Here is a 23,129-nt window from a genome sequence, read left to right as displayed (position 1 = left end):
AACCATTGCTGTAAGTTTGGCTGAGAAAATGTGAAGTTGTGTTATCCTTCAATGCACATTAAAATTGAAATAAAGGATGATATCAAAAATCCATTGTAGAAATTTAAAGCTATCACTGTACTCCTTTCCCACCAAGATCCAGCTGTGCAGCTTGCACCAACATGGAGAAAAGTGAATAATGTAAATTACCACATCTAAGTAATTATTACATTATTGCTCACATTGGTATGGCTTCAACATTTGTTTGTGTGACCACAATGGGTACATGTTTCACCTGTCCAAATTTCAATGATGTTAACCAACCTAACAAAAAGATATGACATCATCAAAGGAGCCCAAGCCCAGGGTGTGCATATTTGGTTCACTGTTTAAAAATAACTGTCACTTGGCTGCTAGGAGATAAAACATTCAAGCCATCCAAGGAAGTGAGCACAAATACATCAATGCCAGCCCATCTTTGCTCTGCAGAAACCTCATAAAGCACTTCAATATTGCCTTAGCACATAAAGATGTCTACATGCCTACTGCCAGAGTGTCTTGCATCAGAGAATGCCCACTAAAAGCAGTGTGATAGGCCTCCTGTGTATGTGCAATGACTTATAAGTATGTCTGAACAATTTTTGATTTTGTCAGGACATTCTATCCTGTCGATTATGAATTCTTATTGGGAGCACTGTGCCAAGCACACGCACTAGTATGATGGCAAAGCATAAGGGGTCTGGGATGGGGTATGCTCCTCAGAAACTTTGATAGTGAATCTGACATTGTCATTTGTTAGAATACTAGTACACTAATGTTTTGCTTCACCATTGCATTAAAGTGGCTGCTCTATTAGGGTATCACAATTCTGATGTATTAATATTAATATATATATACAAGTGCCATATATTAAAAGCTCAGGTGAATAGCATTTCAATCGTCAAGGTTTTTTCCACCAATTTTTTAGCAATCACATTAGCAGATATAACGAGACCACGCTGCATCGTTGAAATCAGTCCTATAATATTTTAAACCACTACCAAGAAATAAGAAAGAAGGCACAGTTTATCACCCTGTGAGGGATTCAACCAAATGCTTTGGTATGCATGATAGCCTGCACTGCTGGAGCCTGAATTCACTGTATAAACAACATTCAACCATCGAATGACACTTATGTTTATATATAATATATAATTATGTAGATAGCACACTTACATGCCCCTCAACAATCTATTGTTCTAACAGATAACATGTAAATTAAGAGGAATTAAGGTGGAGTCCCCATTCGCCAAATTTTTCTACCAATTTTTTATAGTGGGTTGTAGCCAAACTTTTTAACCACCAAAGTTTTTACTATAGGATAGAACGAAAAATTAGGAATTTTAAGGAAATAAGAAGTGAAACAAGGGAATAGCTAAAAAGTGGTGAAACAAGGAGGGTTGCCTATACACAGACATACTAGTGGAGTGGACATTACACCCCTAACTTAGTCTAATGTCCACTAGTATATCTGCAGGTATAGACAACCTTCCTAGTTTCACCACTTTTTTTAGCTATTTCCTACTTTTTTTTCTTTGATCTCCTTAATCCAACTTAAAATTCCCAATTTTTCCCTCTCAACTTGTTTGTTTATTTTTAATAACATAATTATGACAAATGAGCCCAAGCATATGGCATTAAAAGAAAGAATGGTACCAGGCATACCATAAAAATTTTACATCAGAACATTCGCTCCAACAATCAATTATGTATTGGAAAGGGAGATGGCCATTTTGCTTTGTTTTCAGCTATGCTCTGCCTGTTACACAGCATTACAAATGAAGAGCAGTGTGAAAGCATCTCTGTAATCAATTCAGTCACTACAGAAAATACAGTGATAAGCATAATAGCAAACACAGCCAAAGGGAGGTTACAGTACATTGCGCTATCATCACAAATCGACATCTTGCATTGTTAGCAAAAAGAATTGAAACACAAGGGAGGACAAAGGCAATTTTGTGATGCGTGTATTGTACCTACTGCGATTGGCGAAAAGAAATATTTTGGGACAAAGCGATGTTAAACAGTGAAGAAAGCCTGTAGCCTTATCCATTGTCAAGTTGTGCTTAGCTGGAAGCATCAGTTAGTCAGTCAGTCAGTCAGCATAAAATTCTGTTAAATAGAAAATTTTAAAAATTCCATAGAAACTTTTTGGAATGGTTTTGGTTGGTCTGAAAAATTTTTGAGCTTGGCTGTGCCTAACCAATGATGCCAAGCTGTCATGAATGGAATGGTTTTAGGGTAATAATTATGGCTGGAAAAGCCCAATGCTTCATGATCCCTAATATACGTACTACAGTATGCAGTACTGATGATAAATAAGTATTTAGAATCCAGGTAACTAAGTAGTTAGCTAAATATGACTTGGTTTTGGAAAATCAGAATAAATAGAAATTTACAATTCACTGTGTTACTGTTAGGACAGTTTGGCACCTTTTAAATTATTTCTCAGAATTTGTAGTAATTCATTGTACTGACTATCAATTGTAACCATTGTAAAGCTGATTAATATAATAGAGTTGTCAAATGTGACATTAAGAGTGATTTTCCAAAATTGGGTCACATATAAGAATTTATAGAATATAGTGGAACTGCAGCTATCCAAATCCCTTGGGACCAGGGGTAGTCCATAAGTATGAAAAGTTCATATATCTCTGAAACTGTGTATAAATAGCCTTAAAATAGCATAAATAATTTTAAAAAATATTAGTATGATCAACTACCCTAATAGAACAGTCACTACTCTAATAGAGCAGTCATTTCCTTAGTTCCGTTAACCGAGAATTCAAATAAGTGGGATCAGGATAAATGAGGTTCCACTGTATAGCACAGTTATAGCACAATTATTGTTAATGCTCAATGACAGCTACAGGTATATTTAAGGAGGCTAAGCCCATCCGATACATTTTGATGGGCAACAGCTTTTTCTCCAGCACCCTTGATTATAAATAAAACACAAGACTGAGCTGTCGAAAATGCACTTTTAAGTATAAATTTAATTTCTACCTGATTTTTAAACATAATAAAGGAGGGTTTCAACTATAGCAAAATTAGACAGAGGACATAGAAATCTGTGCACAATGACAAGAGTGCTTTTACTTTCATGTTACCTGGATGGAGAGGACAAGATATGTTGACAGTTGATAGAAAATTGCACAAGTCATAGGTTTGATCTGATATCACATGAGTGCCAAAGAAACCTGTCTCCCTTACTTCTCCTCCATCAACTTGCTCAGCTGTACATACATTTATATAATAATTTTATATTATATGCACATATACATTATTATACACATATGAACTGGGTTTGGGAAAACTGATATTATCACCCATGACAGCAGGTGTGATTTCTCATCACAAACACAAAGCTACATGAATGCAAATTTCACTGTCAAGACCACCTGCAGGGCAAACTACATACTGAAAAAAATAATCAGCAGCTGATTATGATCCATTAAGTAGATATAAAACAAAAACCATATTTGTGAAACAAGCTTGATCAAGTAATAAAACAGTCACCGAGAGGTTAGAAAACGAGCACGAAAATGTCAAAAAAATTGTCCAGGGTTTGAACCAGAGATCCGCACACTACATATATACTCAAACCCTTTACCACTCCGTCAGTTACCCATCTTACTTAATTTCTACCTTATAAATGAAGGGAAATAGAAAGCACTTTTCTTAACTCATGCAAAGTTGAAGACATAGAAAGAAAAAAGTGCTCAAAAAATGTGTGCTCTATTAGAGTACTACAAAAATATTAAATAGTCAAATAAAATAAGAAATAATAGGTACATAAGAGTCACGCGATCGATATACTCTAATAAAGAAGTCGGTGGTAGTGCAACTTGTTGTCACACCTACTGGCAAAACTACTTGCAAACTAGTCGAATTCTCTTATAAACTATCAACATACAAACCTTAGTAATGCTATTGAAATCTGCTTAAATATCAATGTGTTAAAATGAGAAAAACAACCATTTCGAGATCTTGGGAGCAGCCATATATACATGAGACATTCAACAACTGATATGAAGTTACAAAACAATACAAATTAATTTCAAAATAGTGCAAATGTCACTTAAAAACTAGTTTTCCTGCTTAGCTGAAAAAAAATTTAAAAAGATAGACAATATACAAATGATATCTACAGCCAAGTTGTGAAAAGGGTGTGGCCTTCCAATAATAAGCTAGTGAGAAAGTGATGTGATATCAAAGGTGGTGGTCAAGAAATGGCTTCGATTATTAGCATTATAATAAGTTGTTTTCATAGGCGTCTGGCATTGATTGTCATTTGTCCTTCAGATCACTTTTCAATTATACTGTCCTATCTTCTTTGTACTTCACCATATAATTCCACATGTGTATCTGTAATGCAGCCATTTCTTGGACGTCCCACCTTTGATATCACATCTTTTTCATACTAGCGTATTCTTAAGGCTGCACCCTATTTCACAGCTTGTATACTACTAGCATTGGTACCTACCCTAAAGCATCATCTCCACATTCTTACAATATAATCTAATGTAATGACAAGCGATTAACATCAGCACCATTCATGTATACAGAATGCATGTTGATGTCACTTTTAACTATCTTGCTAGTATGTTGAAACAATGTGAGTGGGCAGGTAACAGCTGGACTAATTAAGCAAAGGCAATTGTATATACCATTGATAATGTGTTTAGCACACATATGTAAACTATCCACTGAAAAACAGCCAATCTGTATAAAAAAGATGTGGCCTTTAAAAAGCCTGGGTGAAAAGTTATGAAATCAAAGGCGGTGGCCATGAAATTGCTGCAATGACGTTGATGATAATAAATTTTATTAATGCACAAAGGCTATTATTAAAATTTATTATCATCCACATCATTGTAGCCATTCCATGGCCGCCACTTTTCATTTCATAAAATTTTCACCCAGACTTTATACAGCTTGAAATTGGCTGTTTTTGTGTGGATTTCACTTCTTTTTGTTGTTTAAATATATACCCAAATCCAACCATAAATTGGCTTTGAGCTTTGAAGTTTAATTTGTTTTACTAGGGCTGCACCGATTCCACTTTTTGCCGATACTTCAAATACGAAGTACTCAGCTGAGAAGTATCTGCAAGAACAAGTACCGATACCAAGTACCTTAAAGTAGCTACTTCATAGTGCACACATTTATTATAGTGCATTTAATGGTATTCTTGTACACGTTATCAGTATGGTTCATGAAGTAGCCAATTAAGATTCACAAAGAAAGAAGTCACTGAAATGCAAACCAGTGGATATTCCAGTATTCTTCTAGAGAAGTGTAGATAATATCATAATGGTGCTTACAAAAACACAAAATATTCTAATACTGAAACAGTCACTTCTACTCTATTAGAGTTATTGACTGTTCTATTAGAGTATATTGATTTTTTCTCAGTAAAGCGTTTTCACACATAGGTTTCAGCATAGATCACCTGTAGATCAGTAATTTTGCTGGTAGTTAGCTATTAGTGTTATACTTGATGCTTTTATATAGGCGTCCACTGTGCTAGTAAAATAAGCAAGTACAAACGAACATTATTTTTTTCTCGCACGTGATAAGAATCGGTATCTGCAACAATATAATGGCCGATTCCGATACTTCATGAAAATAGAATTGGTGTAGCCCTAGTTTTTACACAAATCATTGTTCTTCTTATCTACAGGTGCAATGAAGATGATATGATCAAACTAGTGCTCTACCAATACAGAAAACTACCTACTGATCTGATACTAATGACAATTTATAGCTACTGATATTTGATTAATTTATTATTTATACTGAGTAGTCAGCCCTGTTGGCATGCTGAGGGAAAAAAAGAGTTACAATACACAAATCAATTATCTAATTATAAGTGCAATAAAAAGTGATGCAGAGTCAGAGGTTTTGATATAATTTTGTGTTTGCTTGTTCATGGCTATATAAATTTGTAATACATATGTAGTGCCTGTATTTATTTGCAATACCATTTTATAACAAAGTAAATTCCTTCCAAGTTAGATACACTAATTGTCAACTAAGATTTTGCAGTGACTGTTCTATTAGAGTATCTCGATTTTTAATGCAAAACATGATAAGTTGCAGTTGCTCAATTTTTACAAAGCAAATCCTGCACTTTTCATGCTAAAATACAATGTCCAGCCTGTTGTCACAAGTTTTATTAGCATAGCACTTATTATGATGATTATGATGATGACGATTGGTGCGAGTAGGTCTTAATAGTAGTGTACTATCCTGCCACAAGCTGTACCACAATGATCATCGGCTTTGATTCAATGGAATACTAGAGAAGTTGCAATAGTACAGTATTACAAAGATTATTTCATTAATTTTGTAATGCTCTAATAGAGCACACATGTTTTTGTTGAGGATTTCTAATAGAACACACAAAATGTTCTAGATTTTCCATTGGTAGCTAGCCAGATCTACGAAATTATGAACTTTTCACTATTGAGTAGATTTCATATAAATAACTTAGTGACAAAATCACTAAGAATTAAATTTGCATACATGGTAAGGATCTAACATTTATTTGAAATGGCTGTGGGCACACTATACTAAGTACAGTTGTAACATGGACACGAATGAGTGGTCTGCTGACATGTCCACCCAAAGCACAAGGGCCGTAGGCCCGAGAGTGGACATATCAGGCAGACCATGGGTTCCTGTGTTACAACTATTATGTAACACTTCTATTACAGGCTAATAGGCTGTCATGTGATTAACCACTCATGCCAATGCAAGTGAAACCACTGGATTCATTATAAGTATTTTTTTCAAATGTTAATTTAAAAATAAAGTATAACAAGCAGTGAAACAAGAGATGAATGATGATATTACAGCATAGCTCAGTGGGAAGACCCTACTTTGGCATTGAACAATTAATGTGCCAGAGTAGGGACTTTCCCACCGAGCTATGCTGTAATAACATCATTCATCTTTTGTTTCACTGCTTTTTATTCTATAGATCTCTACCTCATTTTTAAATCCTTTTTTTTAGTTTTTTGTTGTAGCACAGCTAGCTACAATGTAACTTATGACTGTTCTCATACATGACAGTTGTATTAGAGTGACTGTTGTATTAGAGTATATATTGAGTCAGCCAAGCTAGGAAGGGTAAGGTCATAGTGTTTACTAAGTAAATAGCTAGACTGTTAAGAGGTGTGGTCTCCGTACTCTATTGCTATTAGTCCACCTAGATCTTTAATTGATGGGCGTGGTGGCGAACCTATCGTGAGTGGGATCCCAATTGCGAAGTTGCAGATATCTAGCTAGTATATCTCTTATAGTAGCGCCAGGACTGAAGCACTTCTGAAATCTGAAATCCAGCCCTGAAATAATCCTGCAGTATCTAAATATGCTGCTGAAAGAAAGTGTTGATATGGAAAGTTAATGCCTCGATATGGTTTCAATGGATGAAGAAGACAAGCAGCCTGATTGAAGATAAACGAAAAGACAAGGTGCAGAGGGCCTACACTCATCAGAACCCCAAAAGGCATATCCCACTGGTGAGTTTGTTATTGTGACATACAATGGTGGCTGTGCACTGCTTTGTTTAGCCTCTAGCCTTGCAACTGTGGTCAAGCAGGCAGTGAGACTAAACTTAGAGTTTTGGCGATTTAAAAAAGATTATATCCGGCCATCTGTAAGCGTTTTGTTATATTTAATGTTATATATTATATGGACTAGTACTACTCAGTAAAGGTGATTTTTGTCGTGTAAAAGGTCTCTAGGATGATTTTTAATGGTGGAATTTTGGGTGGCGTGCAAAATTTTCAGGGCAATATTGCAGTTAAGTTTGTTATAATAAACGGACAAGTCCTAAAGATATCATGGAAAAGTTGAGTTTTTGTGAAATGTGGGGAATTTACAAAAGTTTTAATGCTATTGAGTTGTTAAAGACTAATTACAACATATACTAAAGGGCTAAAGGGGTAAGCTTCATTGCAGATTGGTTAACTCGTGTTATCTGTAATGTGAGTATGGTCTGTATTCAAAACCCTTGTTTATGCGTAATAAGACTAGTTCTCACCTTAAAGTAAAGTTTCCCAACTTGTAGAATGGTAAGGATACTGAAACGCCTCATTCTGAGTTTTTTCTTGTGGCCAAACTCCAATTCGTGATAATAGTCACGTAAGCATTAGTTTATTCTCATAATCGATTTCAGTCTGAGCTTTTATAAAACAAACCGGGTGGTACCGCTACCTCATGAGCTAGAGGGCATTATAAAAATAATCCCTTAACCACAGGGCATTATACAGATAATGTCCTGACCACAGGGTAATATCAACCTAAAATTCCTTTGATCTGCCCACGTGAATTGTAACATATTATTCTACATCAAATTATTGTTTGTATAGTCTGCTCTATACCCAGTGTATCCTGCTTATTAACATCAACTCACTTAAAAGCTAATACTCAATGGCATTTATTGTAAGTACAAAAGAAACACTTATAAGCATTAATGTTTTTTTGAAAAAGGTATACTAAGTGCACAATGAGAAAGAATGGTGCATGACATGAAAAGTCTCACACAGTGGGAAAAAGTAAGTCTATGTGGAGAACTTTATTTCCCTGTATACACTCTATTATCAGTATAACTACTTAACTTCAGTGACAAAAGTTAAGCATGAAATTATGTGCTGAGGTGTTTGGTAGGCATATCATAAAGTGATTATGGGTGCAGCTAATGATAGTGACATTAAATTATTCCTTTAAATAATGCATCACATGTATTTCCAGTGAGTTATACCTGGTGTTTTGGAAAAGGAAGGTGCACAATGAGAGATAAAGGTGTCATAAAAAAGTTCATAATAAAATTCCAAATGAGATAGAGATGAGAGGTGTCATAAAAAAGCTTCACAATAAGATAACTCATATCAGGAAAAAAACGTGCAACAAAAAGGTTCAGAAAAAAGTACACAAAAAGGCTGGATAAACAAAATGAAAATGAAATTGAACCAACACAGATTCAAACCCACACCTGCACATCGAGACACATGGTAGTGTGTTGTGTGGCCAAGAAGCCAGTGGCAACACCCGTGAGTATATTGACAGGAAGAAAAAAAATGCGATTTCCGCACCTCCGTAGCTCTGTGTTGCCTTTATAAAACAAGACCAATTTTGCTATGGACACACCCACCAACTTCAGTACACCACAAACCAAATTTAAGTGAAATCACTTCAAGCGTTCCCAAGATACGCGAGTTCAAAAATTGGCTTAGTTTCTTCATTTTTTCCTATTTTTCTTCCTCTTTTTGCACACTTACAAAAACTGCCATGAAATGCGAGTGCCATATCCGATTGCCTTGAAATTTGGCACACAGAAGGGGGTATAAAGGCACATCTTGGTACCAAGATTTGCTGGAATATGATAAACAGTCAAGGAGTTATTAGCGATTGTTCATGAAAAATAACACCAATAATAATGGCAATATGTTGTCACGCCTACAGGGTAAATCGCTAATGGGAAAAAGCTGAAAATCAGTGGGTGAATAGGTAATACTAACCTCAAACCATTTGTGATTTGAAAGAAATCGAGCTAAAATCCACAAAGATACAACGAAAAAATCAACAGTGTGTAACAATTACGCAATTGAGATTCGCTAATTAAAAAAAAGATTACTTGCCACGCCTACCAGAAAAACTGCTTGGAGTAATGCTTTGAAAATCGCTGTACAAGAATCATACTTAAAGCCACAAAGTTACAACTCGAAATCCAACTTGGTGTAGCAAGTGCGTGATCGAGATACTCTAATAGAGCAGTCATCCTAATAGAGCAGTCACCGTGAAGAGAGATCAGCTAGAAACAAGTAGCCCATATTGAGATCAACTACAAACAAATCACCCTGTAGAGAGATCAGCTAGAACAAGTTACCCTGTAGAGATATCAGCGTAATGCAAGTTACTCTATAGAGATCAGCTTCACCCAGTATATGTGCTGGAAACAAATGACCATGTAGAGAGATCAGTTAGGAATAAGTCGCCCAGTAGAGAGTTCAGCTAGAAACAAGTCACCCTGTAGAGAGATCAGCTACAAACAAATCACCCTGTAGAGAGTCAACTACAAACAAATCACCCTGTAGAAATATGTGCTGGAAACAAATCATCATGTAGAGAATTCAGCTAGAACAAGTCACCCTGAAAAGAGTTCAGCTACAAACAATGAGAGTTTCAGCTACAGTTCAGTTATGTATAAGAAGTCACCTTATTACCTACAGTATGTGATTATCATTTATTGTTAAATATACAAATACTTTTAATCAGACAAAAAGCTATACACAAAACTGCTTCTTTTGTTCCACAATTCCTGCAGAAAAGAAAAAAAAACAAGTTAAAAGTAAGCACCAAAGCCAGTTGATGGCCAGTTTTGTGGCTTGCAATACAAAAAGAAGTGATATCTAAACCAAAACAGCCAAACTGTAAAAAAAGAGCGCGGCCCCCAAAAAGGCCAGGGTGAAAAAAGATGAGAAATCCAAGGTGTAGGCCAAGAAATGGCTGTGATGGTAGGTTAATGGCAAAAATTTTAATTACGACAATTCAGGTGAATTTGGTGCCGAATTCTAGTGAAACTTGGAGGAGACAACACAAATTCACCTGAATTGTCATAATTAAAATTTTTGCCATTAACCTACCATCACAGCCATTTCTTGTCTGCCACCTTGGATTTCACATCTTCTTTCACCCTGGCCTTTTTGGGGGCAACACTCTTTTTTTACAGCTTGGCTGTTTTGGATTAGATTTCATTTCTTTTTGTATTTGTATACTCCAAAGCCGGCCTATGACTGGCTTTGGGACTTTTTTAACCTGTCTCTTTTTCTTTACCACAGGAAGAAGAAAAGATGAAGCAGATGTACTTTAAATATTTCTGATTTTATCAGTAAAACTATGTACAAATTATATTTAAACAATACATTTATTTATTACAGAACTCTCCATGGTGGTTTCTTTGTAACTGAACACTCTACAAGGTGACTTCTTCTAGCTGCTCTCTCTACAGGGTGAATTGTTTGTAGCTGAACGATCTACAAGGTAACTTCTTCTAGCTGGTCTCTCTACAGGGTGATTTGTTTGTAGCTGAATTCTGTGCAGGTTATTTGTTTGCAGCTGAGCTCTATACAGAATGGTTTCTTTGTAGCTGAATTCTCTACAAGGTAACTTCTTCTAACTGATCCTTCTACAGGGCAATTTGTGTTTGTGGCTGAATTTTCTACAGGGTGATTTCTTTGCAGCTGAACTCTCTACAAGGTAATTTCTTCTAGCTGATCTCTCTACAGGGTGATTTGTTTGTAGCTGAACTCTCTACAGGTGATTTGTTTGCAGCTGAACTCTCTACATGATGGTTCTTTGTAGCTGAACTCTCTACAAGGTAACTGATGTCTCTACAAGGTCACTAGTTTGTAGCTGAACCATCTACATGGTGGTTTCTTTGTAGCTGAACTTTCTACATGCATGATGGTTTCTTTGTAGCTGAACTCTCTACATGGTGGTTTCTTTGTAACTGAACTCTCTACAAGGTGACTTCTTCTAGCTGATCTTTCTAGAGGGTGATTTGTTTGTAGCTGAACTCTCTACAAGGAAACTTCTTCTAGCTGATCTCTCTACAGGGAGATTTGTTTGTAGCTGAACTCTCTACAGGTGATTTGTTTGCAACTGAACTCTCTACATGATGGTTTCTTTGTAGCTGAACTCTCTACAAGGTAATTTCTTCTATTGATCTCTCTACAGGGCGATTTGTTTGTAGCTGAACTCTCTACATGGTAGTTTCTTTGTAGCTGAATTCTACAAGGTGATTTCTTCTAGCTGAACTATCTCTTTCCATAGTTGCATGAACTCCCTACAAGGTAACTTCTTCTAGCTGATTTCTCTACAGGGTGAATTGTTTGTAGCTGATCTCTCTACAGGGTAACTTGTTTGTAGTTGATCTCTATACAGGTTACTTGTTTCTAGCTGATCTCTTGAATTCTTTTCAGGGTGACTGCTCTATTAGGATGACTGCTCTATTAGAATATCTCGATCTCGCACTTGCTGCACCAAGTTGGATTTCGTGTTATAACTCCGTGGCTTTAAGTCTCATTCTTCTACACCATTGAAGAGCCTTTCTAAGATGATTACTCCATCTATACAGCGATTTTCAAAGCATTACCCCAAGCGGTTTATCTGGTAGGCGTGGCAAGTAGTAGTTTTTTATTAGCTATAAATCTCGATTGCATAATTGTTACACACTGTTGGTTTTTTCGTTGTATCTTCCAGGTTTTTAGCTTGATTTCTTTCAAACCACAAAAGGTATGAGGTTCAATAGTTAACCTATTCACCCATCGATTTTCAACTTCTTCCCATACGCGGTTTACCCTGTAGGCGTGACAACATATTAGTGTTATTTTTCGTGAATAATCACTCATAACTATTTTCCTGTTTATCGTATTCTAGCCACAGTTGGTATAGAGATGCGTCTTTATACTCCCCTTCAGTGTGCCAAATTTCAAGGCAATTGGATATTGCGTTCGCGTTTTATAGCAGTTTTTGTAAATGTGCGAAAAGAGGAAGAAAAAAACCAAGAAACTAGGCCAATTTATAAAGTCGCATATCTCGGGAACACTTAAAGCGATTTTGCTCAAATTTAGAATGTGGAGTGCTGAAGGTAGAGGGAGTGTCCACAGCAAAAATCGTCTTGTTTCATCAAGGCAGCACAGAGCTACGGAGGTGCGAAAATTGTGTTTTCTTTCTTCCTGTCAATATACTGTACTCACGGGTGTTGCGCGCCAGCTTCTTGGGCCGCACAACACACTACCGTGTGTCTTGATGACTGAAGTGCATCATTTGACCACTAAGCCAACTGCACATACTGGGATGTAGCCAACTAAAATGTGTTTATAAATACATGGGCATGTAAATGTAAGGCAGGCGGATGGCATGTGGGCAAAGGCAGTGACAAGTGACAGTGACCTCGTGGCTGAGTGACAAGTTAGACTGGACATTGAACTGACTCGTAGGTACAATAGTCGTTTTAAAAAAGTTGTTTGTGTTACTAATAATATTATTATTGCCGCCGTCTCACAACTTGGAGGTCCTACTGAGATACATGTGGAAGAGCTGATGATGTGGACTCCTGGAGGAAGGAACACATAAGTTATAGAGAAGGATAACTGCGGAATATGCAGAAGAGCAGTGGGACAAGAGAACCAGGCCATGAAATGTGATTTGTGTGATACTTGGGAACACATGATATGCACAAGAGTTCCCGATCGCCTGGATGAAGCCTTATATGAAGCCGTCACTCAATGTCATAGTAAGGCAATCCTCTACTGTTGTTACAAGTGTCGCAAGAGAGGGTCACTTATTAAACGCAATAATAAATTAGAGTCTGAATGTGCATCACTAAGCAAACAGCAGCTGGCCAGCTCGCGTGATCGCAACAAAGTGCAAGAGGTGCTTGAACAGTTATGCTTAGAATCACAGCGAGAGCGAGAAGGGCTATTGGCAGAACTTAACATGTGATAAATGCCGCTGTCACAGAGACTAAGTGTGGGGCTCAATCGATGAGTAGGGTGAAGATATCCCAACATTCTGGTAGCAGCCAAACTGGTGAAGTACATGACCACAATTCCAGCCTAAGTAAGGACGAAAGTTCAGATTCATCAGATGATAATGTACCTGTAATGCCACAAAGTGGGCAATCCTCAACATCAGGAGATCGCACAAGGAAGTGGGCTGCAGTTGACTGCATGGATTGAAAGAGGGACAAACGGATTTCTTCAGAAAGTGGAAGTAAGAGAGCTACCCCCAGAACCTCACAATGGGATGATGCACAATTGCGCCCCTGGGGATTCAAGGAGTTGTGTGGCCATGTAGATACATTTAGTGGCAAGACAGGTGAAGAAGATTTCGATGTCTGGTTAGAGGACTTTGTAGAGACCACCAATGATATGGGCTGGTCAGATCAGCAGCGAGCCTACTGGTTCTCTTGGTTTATCACTGGCCTGGCCAAAAGCACATGGCAAAGAACACTGATGGCATCAGATAAGGCATGTTGTACTAGTATTGTGAGTATTTATAAGGGGCAGCATGGTGTTCACATGGACCCACGCACTGCCTACCAATGTTGCCATGAATTTCAGTATAGCCTGTTTCGGTCTGTACAAGGTCTTGTTAATGCCATGCGAGATTACCAGCGGATGCCCCCCCGGAAGCTCACTGATCAAGTGTTGGAATCGATAATGTGGAACACGGTACCTGTCAAATTGCAATTAGAAGTAAAAGAACTGATTGATGGCTCAGTTCAAGAATTATTGCATAAGCTACTCAAGGCAGAATCAGTTGTGGAGGTATGAGAGAGAAGGACTACAAGTGGTCTTAATTATGGGAGAAGAGACCAACAGAGATTACTGGAGGCCAGTCATGGCAGTGTACAGAAGGGAAGCAGTAGCATGTCACGTGAAGTGGTTAGTAAATCTGTTGCAAGGGCAGAAATGACAGTGACTCTGTCGTGCCCTGGAGTTGAGACAGGTCCACCATCTGGAAGGATGATCAGTTTTCCTGAAGAAGAACTGTGTTCGAGTTATGACCCACAGGCCCTTGCACTATCCGATGCTGGTTGTAGAGCAGAAGCAGATGTCAGAGGTCCTATTTACACAGTAATAGTGAATGTTGATGGAGTTAGAACCAGGGCCTTCTTAGATTTTGGAGCTCAGATATCTTTGGTAAGTCGCCAAATGTTACCAAATATCAAGGTGAAGCAGCAATGGTCCCAAGACGAGTGCCACAAGTGGAACCACTTCATAACTCAACAGCCACGGGGGCAAGAGGTGAATCCTTGAGGGCCACTGAGATTGTGAGTCTACAGATATCAGTAGAGGCTACAGGAAGTGCTCAAATGGTCCCATGTTACATTTTGGATTCTGACAAACCTATCTAGAGGGGAGAGCTTCAAACTTGTAGAGTGCTGCTGGGAACCAATGCACTAGAGGCTTTAAAGTTCCAGATTGCTCAAGCTGATGGTACTATAGTTGAGCCAGACCAAGGTGACATAAAGACAGAATCTAGTCCTAAGGAGAATACCCAAGCCCAACCTTCCATGCTACAGATTACGCTTGTCAAGGAATTGCGTCTTGGCCCACGTGAGGCACGAGTAGTAAAGGCCAAACTCAACCACACATCCCAGAATACTAAAGAGATAGTCGGCATCTTGGGCCCAACGAGTAATCTTGCAGCACACAGCTGTGATTTTGTAAAAGAGTTATGGACCGGAGCAGAGGAAGTTTATATTCCTATCAACAATTGGAGTACCTCACCAATAGTAGTACCTAGGGACCAAGCAGTGGGGGAAATTGAGGAGATCTCAATTGTTGGACGTGATGACCCAGTCTGGGAACAATCAGAAGAGCCAATGATAGCTAGGATTGAGACACAGGAGTTGCTGGATCAGCAGAACAAACTCAAGGAACAGCTGGTAATTGGTGATGGGTGCTCAGAGGATGACAAACAAGCATTCATAAAGCTGCTATGTGCATGACAGCATGTCTTTGCTTTGTCAGAGTCAGAGTTAGGAGAGACGGATCTAGTTGAGCACCAGATTGAACTCGTCAGTGATAAGCCTGTACGGACAGCCCCACGCAGACTTCCATATGCACTTTGAGCAGAACTTGAGACAGAACTTGAAAACTACTGGACACTGGATGCATCGAACCTTCTAGCAGTCCATATGCCTCTGGATTGGTGCTAGTCAGGAAGAAAGATGGCAATCTCAGAATTTGTGTTGATTATCGTGGGCTAACAAAATCACCGTCCCTGATAGCTACCCTATTCCAAGAATAGATGAACTGATTGATACCATTGGACATCACAAGGGAGAAATTTTTTCTACTCTCGACCTCATGAAAGGATACCATCAAGTCAAAATGGTGGAATCATCAAGGAGTAAGACAGCTTTCACTTGTCACCAAGGACTTTACCAATAGAGAAGAATGCTATTTGGACTTCCAAATGCACCTGTGACCTTCCAGTGGTTGATGAACCAGCTGTTTGCGGGAGATCAATGGAAGTTTGTTTATGTCTATTTAGATGACATATTAATTGTGTCTAAGTCCATTGAGGAACATCTGGTCCATGTGGGGCTGGTATTAAAGCACTTGGAGGAGGCTGGATTAAGGATCAAGCCAGGCAAATGTGCTTTTGGACAAAGAGAGATAGAGTATCTGGGCTACATGTTATCCTGTGTGAGAAGGTACAAGCCATTGCAGAGTTCCATCGTCCGTCTGATACCAGGGCAGTGAAGAGTTTCCTAGGAACGGTTAACTTTTACAGGAGGCATGTAAAAGACTTAGCTTCGATTGCTAGGCCCTTGATGGCACTGACTAGGAAAGATAAGGCCACAGACAAGATGGTGAGGTTTGTGGGGGACTCGGAATGTGAGGAGGCATTTGAGAAGTTGAAAATATTGTTGGTGACAGCACCTGTACTTCGGCCACCAGACCTTGTCACAGGAATTCTTCCTGTGGACAGGCATAAGTTCCAGGGGTTTTGGGGCAGTGCTAGAACAGCGAGGAGATGATGGCAGTTGACATCCAATCACATTTGCAAGCAGGCAAACTAATCCAGCAGAAAGTAAGTATGCCCCCACTGAACTAGAGGTGGCGGCACTAGTGTTTGGTGTAGAATATTTTGAAGTGTATTTACTTGGTCACTCTGTTACTGTTTACACAGATCACCAAGCACTAGTTAGTGCATTCATATCACAATTGAAGAGCCAAACGAAAGGACTCTTTGCCAAGTGGTATTTAAGATTGTCCCGATTCCTGCCACTGATGAAGCTAGAATATAAGCCAGGGTATACAAATGTAGTGGCTGATAGCTTGTCTAGAGCTCCAGTGGGGGTTGCTACAGATGAGGTCTGAAGAGTAGCTAGTGATGACACCTTGGATCCTGCCCTTGTGAAAATCCAGAAGGAACAACAAGAAGATGATGATCTAGCTGATTTAGTTAAGTACCTTGAATGCAAGAGTCTGCCAGAGTGTGCTGTGAGGAGAGAGAAGGTGTTAGCTGCAGCTCAACGAGGCTACTATGTTGTGGAGGGAATCCTATACTATGAGTCAGCAGAAGTGCCAAACAGATGGCGATTAGTAGTTCCAGCCCATTTACATCAACAAGTTGTAGATGAGAATCATGACCCAGTGTTTGCTGGGCATTTCTCTGAGAAGAAGTTGATGGGGAAGCTGAGCAGATTGTATTTCTGGCCAGGGATGAGACAGGATGTAAGTAAGAAATGTACCAGTTGTGTTACCTGTGCCTCAGTGCAAGGGCAGGGGAGAAAGACCAAGCCTGAGCATTTCTGTTGGAAGACCTTTTGAAGTCATCAGCATGGATTTCAAGCAAATGGATGTCAGCAGAAGTGGAAACCGCTACGCTTTGGTGCTGCAGGACTACCCAACCAAGTGGTCTGAAGTTTACGCGGTGGCTGATAGATCTGCTAAGACCGTGGCAGCATGTTTAGCTGATTTTATTTGGAAATATGGAGTACCCATGAATATTATACATGATAGGGCTGCTGAATTTTTGCCTGATACAGTACAGGAGACAGCAATGATTTTAGTTATGACTCAACTGCCAACATCTGAGGGGCATCCACAAAAGTTGAAAGGATGAATAGGACACTGAAACAGATGTCATCTAAGGTGGTTAGTAAGAATGGAAAAGATTGGGATGAGCTTTTAGGTCTGGTACTTTTTGCTTATCGGACTACCCCACAGGCCTCAAGTGGAGAAACACCATTCGCCTTAGTATATGGCCGGGATGCAAGAGTGCCTTCTAGTTTAGATTTTTATCTTCCCTCACCTCGTTCCCCTGTTATAGAGATGGATTATAGTAAGGAGTCATTCAGGGAGATGAAGCAAGCCAGACAGTTGGCACAGAAGGCAATAAGGCAAGCTTAGAAAGGACAGAAGTACCAGTACGACAAAACAGCAAAGGAGACAAGAACTGAGGAAGGTGATATTGTTATGCTGAAGGTAGAACCAAGGTTTAAGCTGGACCAGCCTTACAAAGGGCCATACAGAGTTAAGAAGGTAACACCTACTAATGTATTTATACAACAGATTAATGACCCCAGCAGTGAGGTGCTAGATGTCTCCATTCAGAGAGTATCTAAGTGTAGTACCAACCTGGAGACTGCTGCACCTTGGCTTGGACACAGTGGTAAGTCCAGGGGTTGTCTGGAAGGCACAGACTCGTAGATCGACAGGCAGCAACAAAGTAGAGGCTAATTTAAGGAGGGCAGAGGCTAGCCGGTGAACTTGTCATGGGAGACCGATCCGCCTGCCAGCAAGATTCCGGGATTGACTGCCCAATGGTTACTCTCAGTAAGGAGTGGGAAGATGTAGGGCAGGGTGGACGGCACGTGAGCAAAGGCAGTGACGCGTGACAGTGACCTCGTGGCTGAGTGACAAGTAATAGTGTGTTTACACTAGTAGCTCCATCATATTTACGTACAGTAGCCAAGGATATAGCAAGGTTTGTTTCAATTTGTCTACTGTGCCGTGCCGTACCGAGCCAGCACGGTTGAAGTATGTAACGGTTTGGCTCGGATCGATACCCATTTACACTAGCAATATTAAGCGTACCATGCTGTGCTGTACCATGCCCAACTGCTAGTGTAAATGCACTATTAGACTGGACATTGAATTGACTCGTAGGTACAATAGTCATTTTAAAAAAGTTGTTTGTGTTACTAATAACATTATTATTGCCACCGTCTCACAGCAAGTTAAATAGCATGCGTATAGGTGCTTACTTGCAGTCATGCATGCAGTTTATGAAAAAAGTTTCAATGAGCTTTGGCTCGACACTCCCATCTTCACGGTGCTAGACAGAACAAATTAAAGCACATAGCAATTTGTTATAACAAACTTGGAGTTGCTAGATGATGAGCGCTTAATTTTGCCACAGTCTCTTGTTGATGTGTCCTTTGGTTGCTGAATTAGCAGTGTCATGAGGAAAGAATGCAGACAGACAGCTTTTCAGCTTTATATAGATAAAGACAGACACAAGATTACATCAACTATATATATATACAGTGGACTATCCTGGATAATAATAGTAAGTTAATGTAGGAGGGCAAGGATTTTACACCAGACATGGTAAACATAGTGACTAACCAGGGTATATCAGTTATATACCACAGTGTGACATGTTTACTATACAATATAACATGTTATGATTAAACTATATGAGTTAATTAGGCAACAATATTAACTATCTATATACACCACAGACATAAATCTTACTGAGAATTCCACTGATGTGAAATTTAATATATTCATTTACTTGTGGTGGATCAGGAGAGAAGGTCAAATGAGCATTTTTAACTTTGTCATTTGAAGTACCTATTAAAAGTTGACAGACAATCATTCATTGTATATTAACAAAGTAGGTAAAATTGAATACAAATTACAGTAAGCAAATAACTATCTACACATGCTTAGTAATAAAATGAAATGCTTGATGATTGATTATATATATTCCTGAAATAGTAGAGCTAAAAGTTTTTCTTGAAACGTCATGCATACCATGCATATAATTGCCCGTTTGTAGTTTTATGGGTGTTTAAAGTACAATACTACATACAGCTGTACTGTACTGATGTTATGCAAATGGCATACCAGTTTACAAAAATTACTAGCTACAGCAGAAGTAGCTAACTACCTTCACCCAGCCTTTATCTCTCAAATTGATAACAGGGGCATAATGATTGACTGCTTGAAGTACCCCACCTCAAACTTTAAGCGACCCTTTCGTGAAGTCATGAGTGTATCAAGGTGCCACCAGATTAATCTTACAGCACCTATGACTCAACATTATCATGCCGAGCCCTACCAAAAGCATGCTGACTATGCTTCACACACAGTTATGTAGCTATATAGTGGCAAGCCATTGAGCCTCCCAACTTGAACCTTCCTCTGCCTCTGGAGTAGCCTGAGCATTCCTGTATGTATTATAGCTACAAACACACACGATTAAACACTATTCATGCAAATACAGTTGAACTCCAGCTATACCCACAATTCCTTCAAGATGCCGCATCAGTTTTTAGACAACTCAGGCTCGCCCCAGCATGCTTTTAGCATCTGTCTAGTACTTACTATAGATTATGAAAATTTTGGATTGTTCTAGAACATTCTATAAGTGTTGCATTAGAAGTTTACGAAAACATTCTATATAGAGTACTAGCACTGGTAACTACCCTACGTGAAGGACCATTTCTATACACTCAAATAAACATTAAACATCAGCACAGCCATGACCCACAATGTGCATCACTTTTAAGGTACGTGAGCCTGCAAGTAATATACTGAAATGATGTGAGCATGCAGGTACTCCAGCAGTATTACTTGTCACTAAGCTAAGCTAAAGCAACTGTAGTAATGTGTATACCTACACACAGATGCAAACACATGGTGCTTTCCTATAGTAATAGGCTATACATAACTTACTGGTAGCAAAAAGCAATGACCATAGCACTGGTATCTGGCATTGAAACAGTGCAGTATACTGGCCATACATGTATTAGCTTACTGACAATGCAAAGAAATATAACGTAGCATAGTAATATAATTTAGCATCAGAACCTGCTCTACAGCACTGGTACCTGCTGTACATTGCAGGAGTTTCTCAATTAAGTATGTTACGCATTCAAGTAAGGTGATAAATTGTGACTGACACCTGTGCATTCCTTATACGTACAAAATTTAATCATCCTTTAGTAACACTATTTCTGTAAGAAAAAATTATGTATCAGCATTGCAATGCTAACATACTAAAACAATACCACACCCTTGCTCCCTTTCCTACCTTACAGCTGACTGATGCTACTTACAAAGGCACTTAATTATAGAAACAAATGATGTTACTGTTGGTGTTTTGGCCGAAGCATTTAATTATGGCCTTGCATGCATGTAGTGAGAGAAAAGGGTAGCATTGAAAAAGCAGATTACACTGAAAAAAAAAAAGATACAGCAGATTCAGCCTTACTGTTTTTGATGATATCATGCTGAAGATAGCTTGATTCAATCACCCAGTGACATCTGATGCATTCAACATGAAATTCAGTGATGCAGCAGTGTAATATTTTTTAGCATCCATGACTGTATAGGCCACTGCTTTAGTGGATCTCATGGGTACCATACAGTTGTTTTGTCACATTTAATCATTAAAGTTGATAAGTTGCAACAGAATGTCTCACTATGATACTGGTACTTGCCCTTTACTTGCAAGCCATATTGGTGTTTTGAAATAGGTGGAAATTATACAGCTAGCACTAACAGTTAGACATGAAAAAGTTACAGTAAAAAGTAACACCAAATTTAAAAAGGTTCAGAATGTTAGAGAACTTTATGATTGACCGAATATAAATAGAAAAAAAAGTTGTCATCAAAAGGTTACTAAAATGAAACAGAAAAATAGCTCAATAGAAGAATTGAACCCACTACCTCATACCTGAAAAGCACTCAGCTTTCCCTAACTAGTATGCTACACATCATATATGATATTATAGTGTGGTTGCTTATACATAAAAGACATGCATAGGTTGAATCATAGATACAGTATACCAAAGGGATTGGAAACAGAAGTAACTCACGTGATGTCTCTGTACAAATTCCCATTGTAACGTAATGAGCTTGAAAAAACATCTGTATTTCGCTTGCGCTAGTTAGTCACCATAGATACTGTGTGTAGTTACGAGCACAAGATTATTTCTAGTGACTTTATTTGTCAATTAGTAGCAATTTGTCAGCTTTTACCTTGACAAATTGGTAAACCTAGCCTTGTACACAATAACAGGAATGTGTGTGTGAGCACAAGAGGCTGTTGTTTGTAATAAACAAGCCACCAGTATGTCAAGAGGTAAGCGAATTATGTTACAGGCACACCCTCTCATTTTGTGGACTTTTCACAAATTACCTGTATTGTGAAGTAGTTAAACTAGTTTTGTTTTTTAATAATAATAATAATAATAATTAACTTTACAGTGTATATATACCTACATACATACAAGTTGCAGATGTTGGTATGATAGAGAATTGGGGCATATGGCAGCACACTGATGGTCCACTGACATCCTGTGTCAGTGGCCTGAAGCTAAATTGTAGAGTGATTAGCTACAAAGTTTACTCACTAGTCTAAGATTACTTAAAAGGGAGGAAAATTAACAGTTAAAGGGAGTTGAAGTTAGGTTGGTGAGGGATCTTTGAACACTTTGAGCATGGACATAGAAATGAAAAAGAGCAGGTGTTGTTGGAGGTGAAATTGGCAGTGAAATGATTCCACAGATAATCTAAAAGTTTGGCCTTTATCTTGAGTGGGTTGTCCTGGAAGTTGATATTTTGATATAATATCAAGTGTGTAGTGTAATAGGCAACTTGGATTTATTGTATCAATTGTCATATTGCATAAATAAACTACTTACCACTTTACACTTGTAGACTTTTAGTAGACATGCTAGATAATAATTTATACCATATCATTAACTGCTATTGCACTAAGGGGGTGCAATAAGTGTGTTGGATTGCTCTGAAACCAAAGCTGTATGGTATGGGGATGAAAGGCAGAATGTTCTGATAAGACACAAATTTTTGAAGAAATCATCCAAGCCACATGACTAGACATCCATGGTTATTCCTAGATGATGAGCGCTTTGTTTGGTGCCAAAACCGCTTCGACACGTGCAGCAACTGGCGAGAAGAATGCGTAAACTCAAATGGAATGCAGACAGACAGACGGCTTTTCAGCTTTATATCAAGACACACGGTTGTGTGTCGTGCGGCCCAAGAAGCCGGCGCGCCACACCGTGAGTATATTTACAGGAAGAAAGTAAACGCGATTTTCACACCTTTGTACCTCTGTGATTCCTTATCCGATTGAAACCAAGGTTGCTACAGACGTGCCGGATAGGTAGGGGAGTCCACATTCCAAATTTAAAGAAAATCGCTAAAGCCATTTCCGAGATACGAGCAGCCAAAGCTTGGGTTTTTTTTCTTCGTTTTTTTCTTTTTCTTCTACTTCTTTTCGCACACTTTGCAAAATCCGCCATAAAACGCGAA

At 38.6% G+C, this 23,129-nt stretch overlaps 2 protein-coding genes across 2 annotated transcripts in view; one reads left to right on the top strand and one right to left on the bottom strand.

Annotated features, from left to right (window-relative positions):
- LOC136264318 (antiviral innate immune response receptor RIG-I-like) overlaps positions 1-23,129 on the top strand; it is a 174,612-nt gene that overhangs the window by 76,444 nt on the left and 75,039 nt on the right. The window lies entirely within an intron of this gene.
- LOC136264398 (putative phosphatidylglycerol/phosphatidylinositol transfer protein DDB_G0282107) overlaps positions 1-23,129 on the bottom strand; it is a 40,407-nt gene that overhangs the window by 6,676 nt on the left and 10,602 nt on the right. The window contains exons 2-3 of the mRNA XM_066059126.1: positions 19,317-19,415; positions 3,129-3,254 (exon numbers count right to left, since the gene is read on the bottom strand). Coding sequence (XP_065915198.1) covers positions 3,129-3,254; positions 19,317-19,415 — 225 coding nt within the window. The remainder of the gene's footprint in view (positions 1-3,128; positions 3,255-19,316; positions 19,416-23,129) is intronic.

Source organism: Dysidea avara, chromosome 8, assembly GCF_963678975.1.
Source record: "Dysidea avara chromosome 8, odDysAvar1.4, whole genome shotgun sequence".
In the NCBI taxonomy this organism is placed as follows: domain Eukaryota; kingdom Metazoa; phylum Porifera; class Demospongiae; order Dictyoceratida; family Dysideidae; genus Dysidea; species Dysidea avara.
Note: the sequence above shows the minus strand (reverse complement) of the source record. Positions and strands in the feature narration are given on the sequence as shown.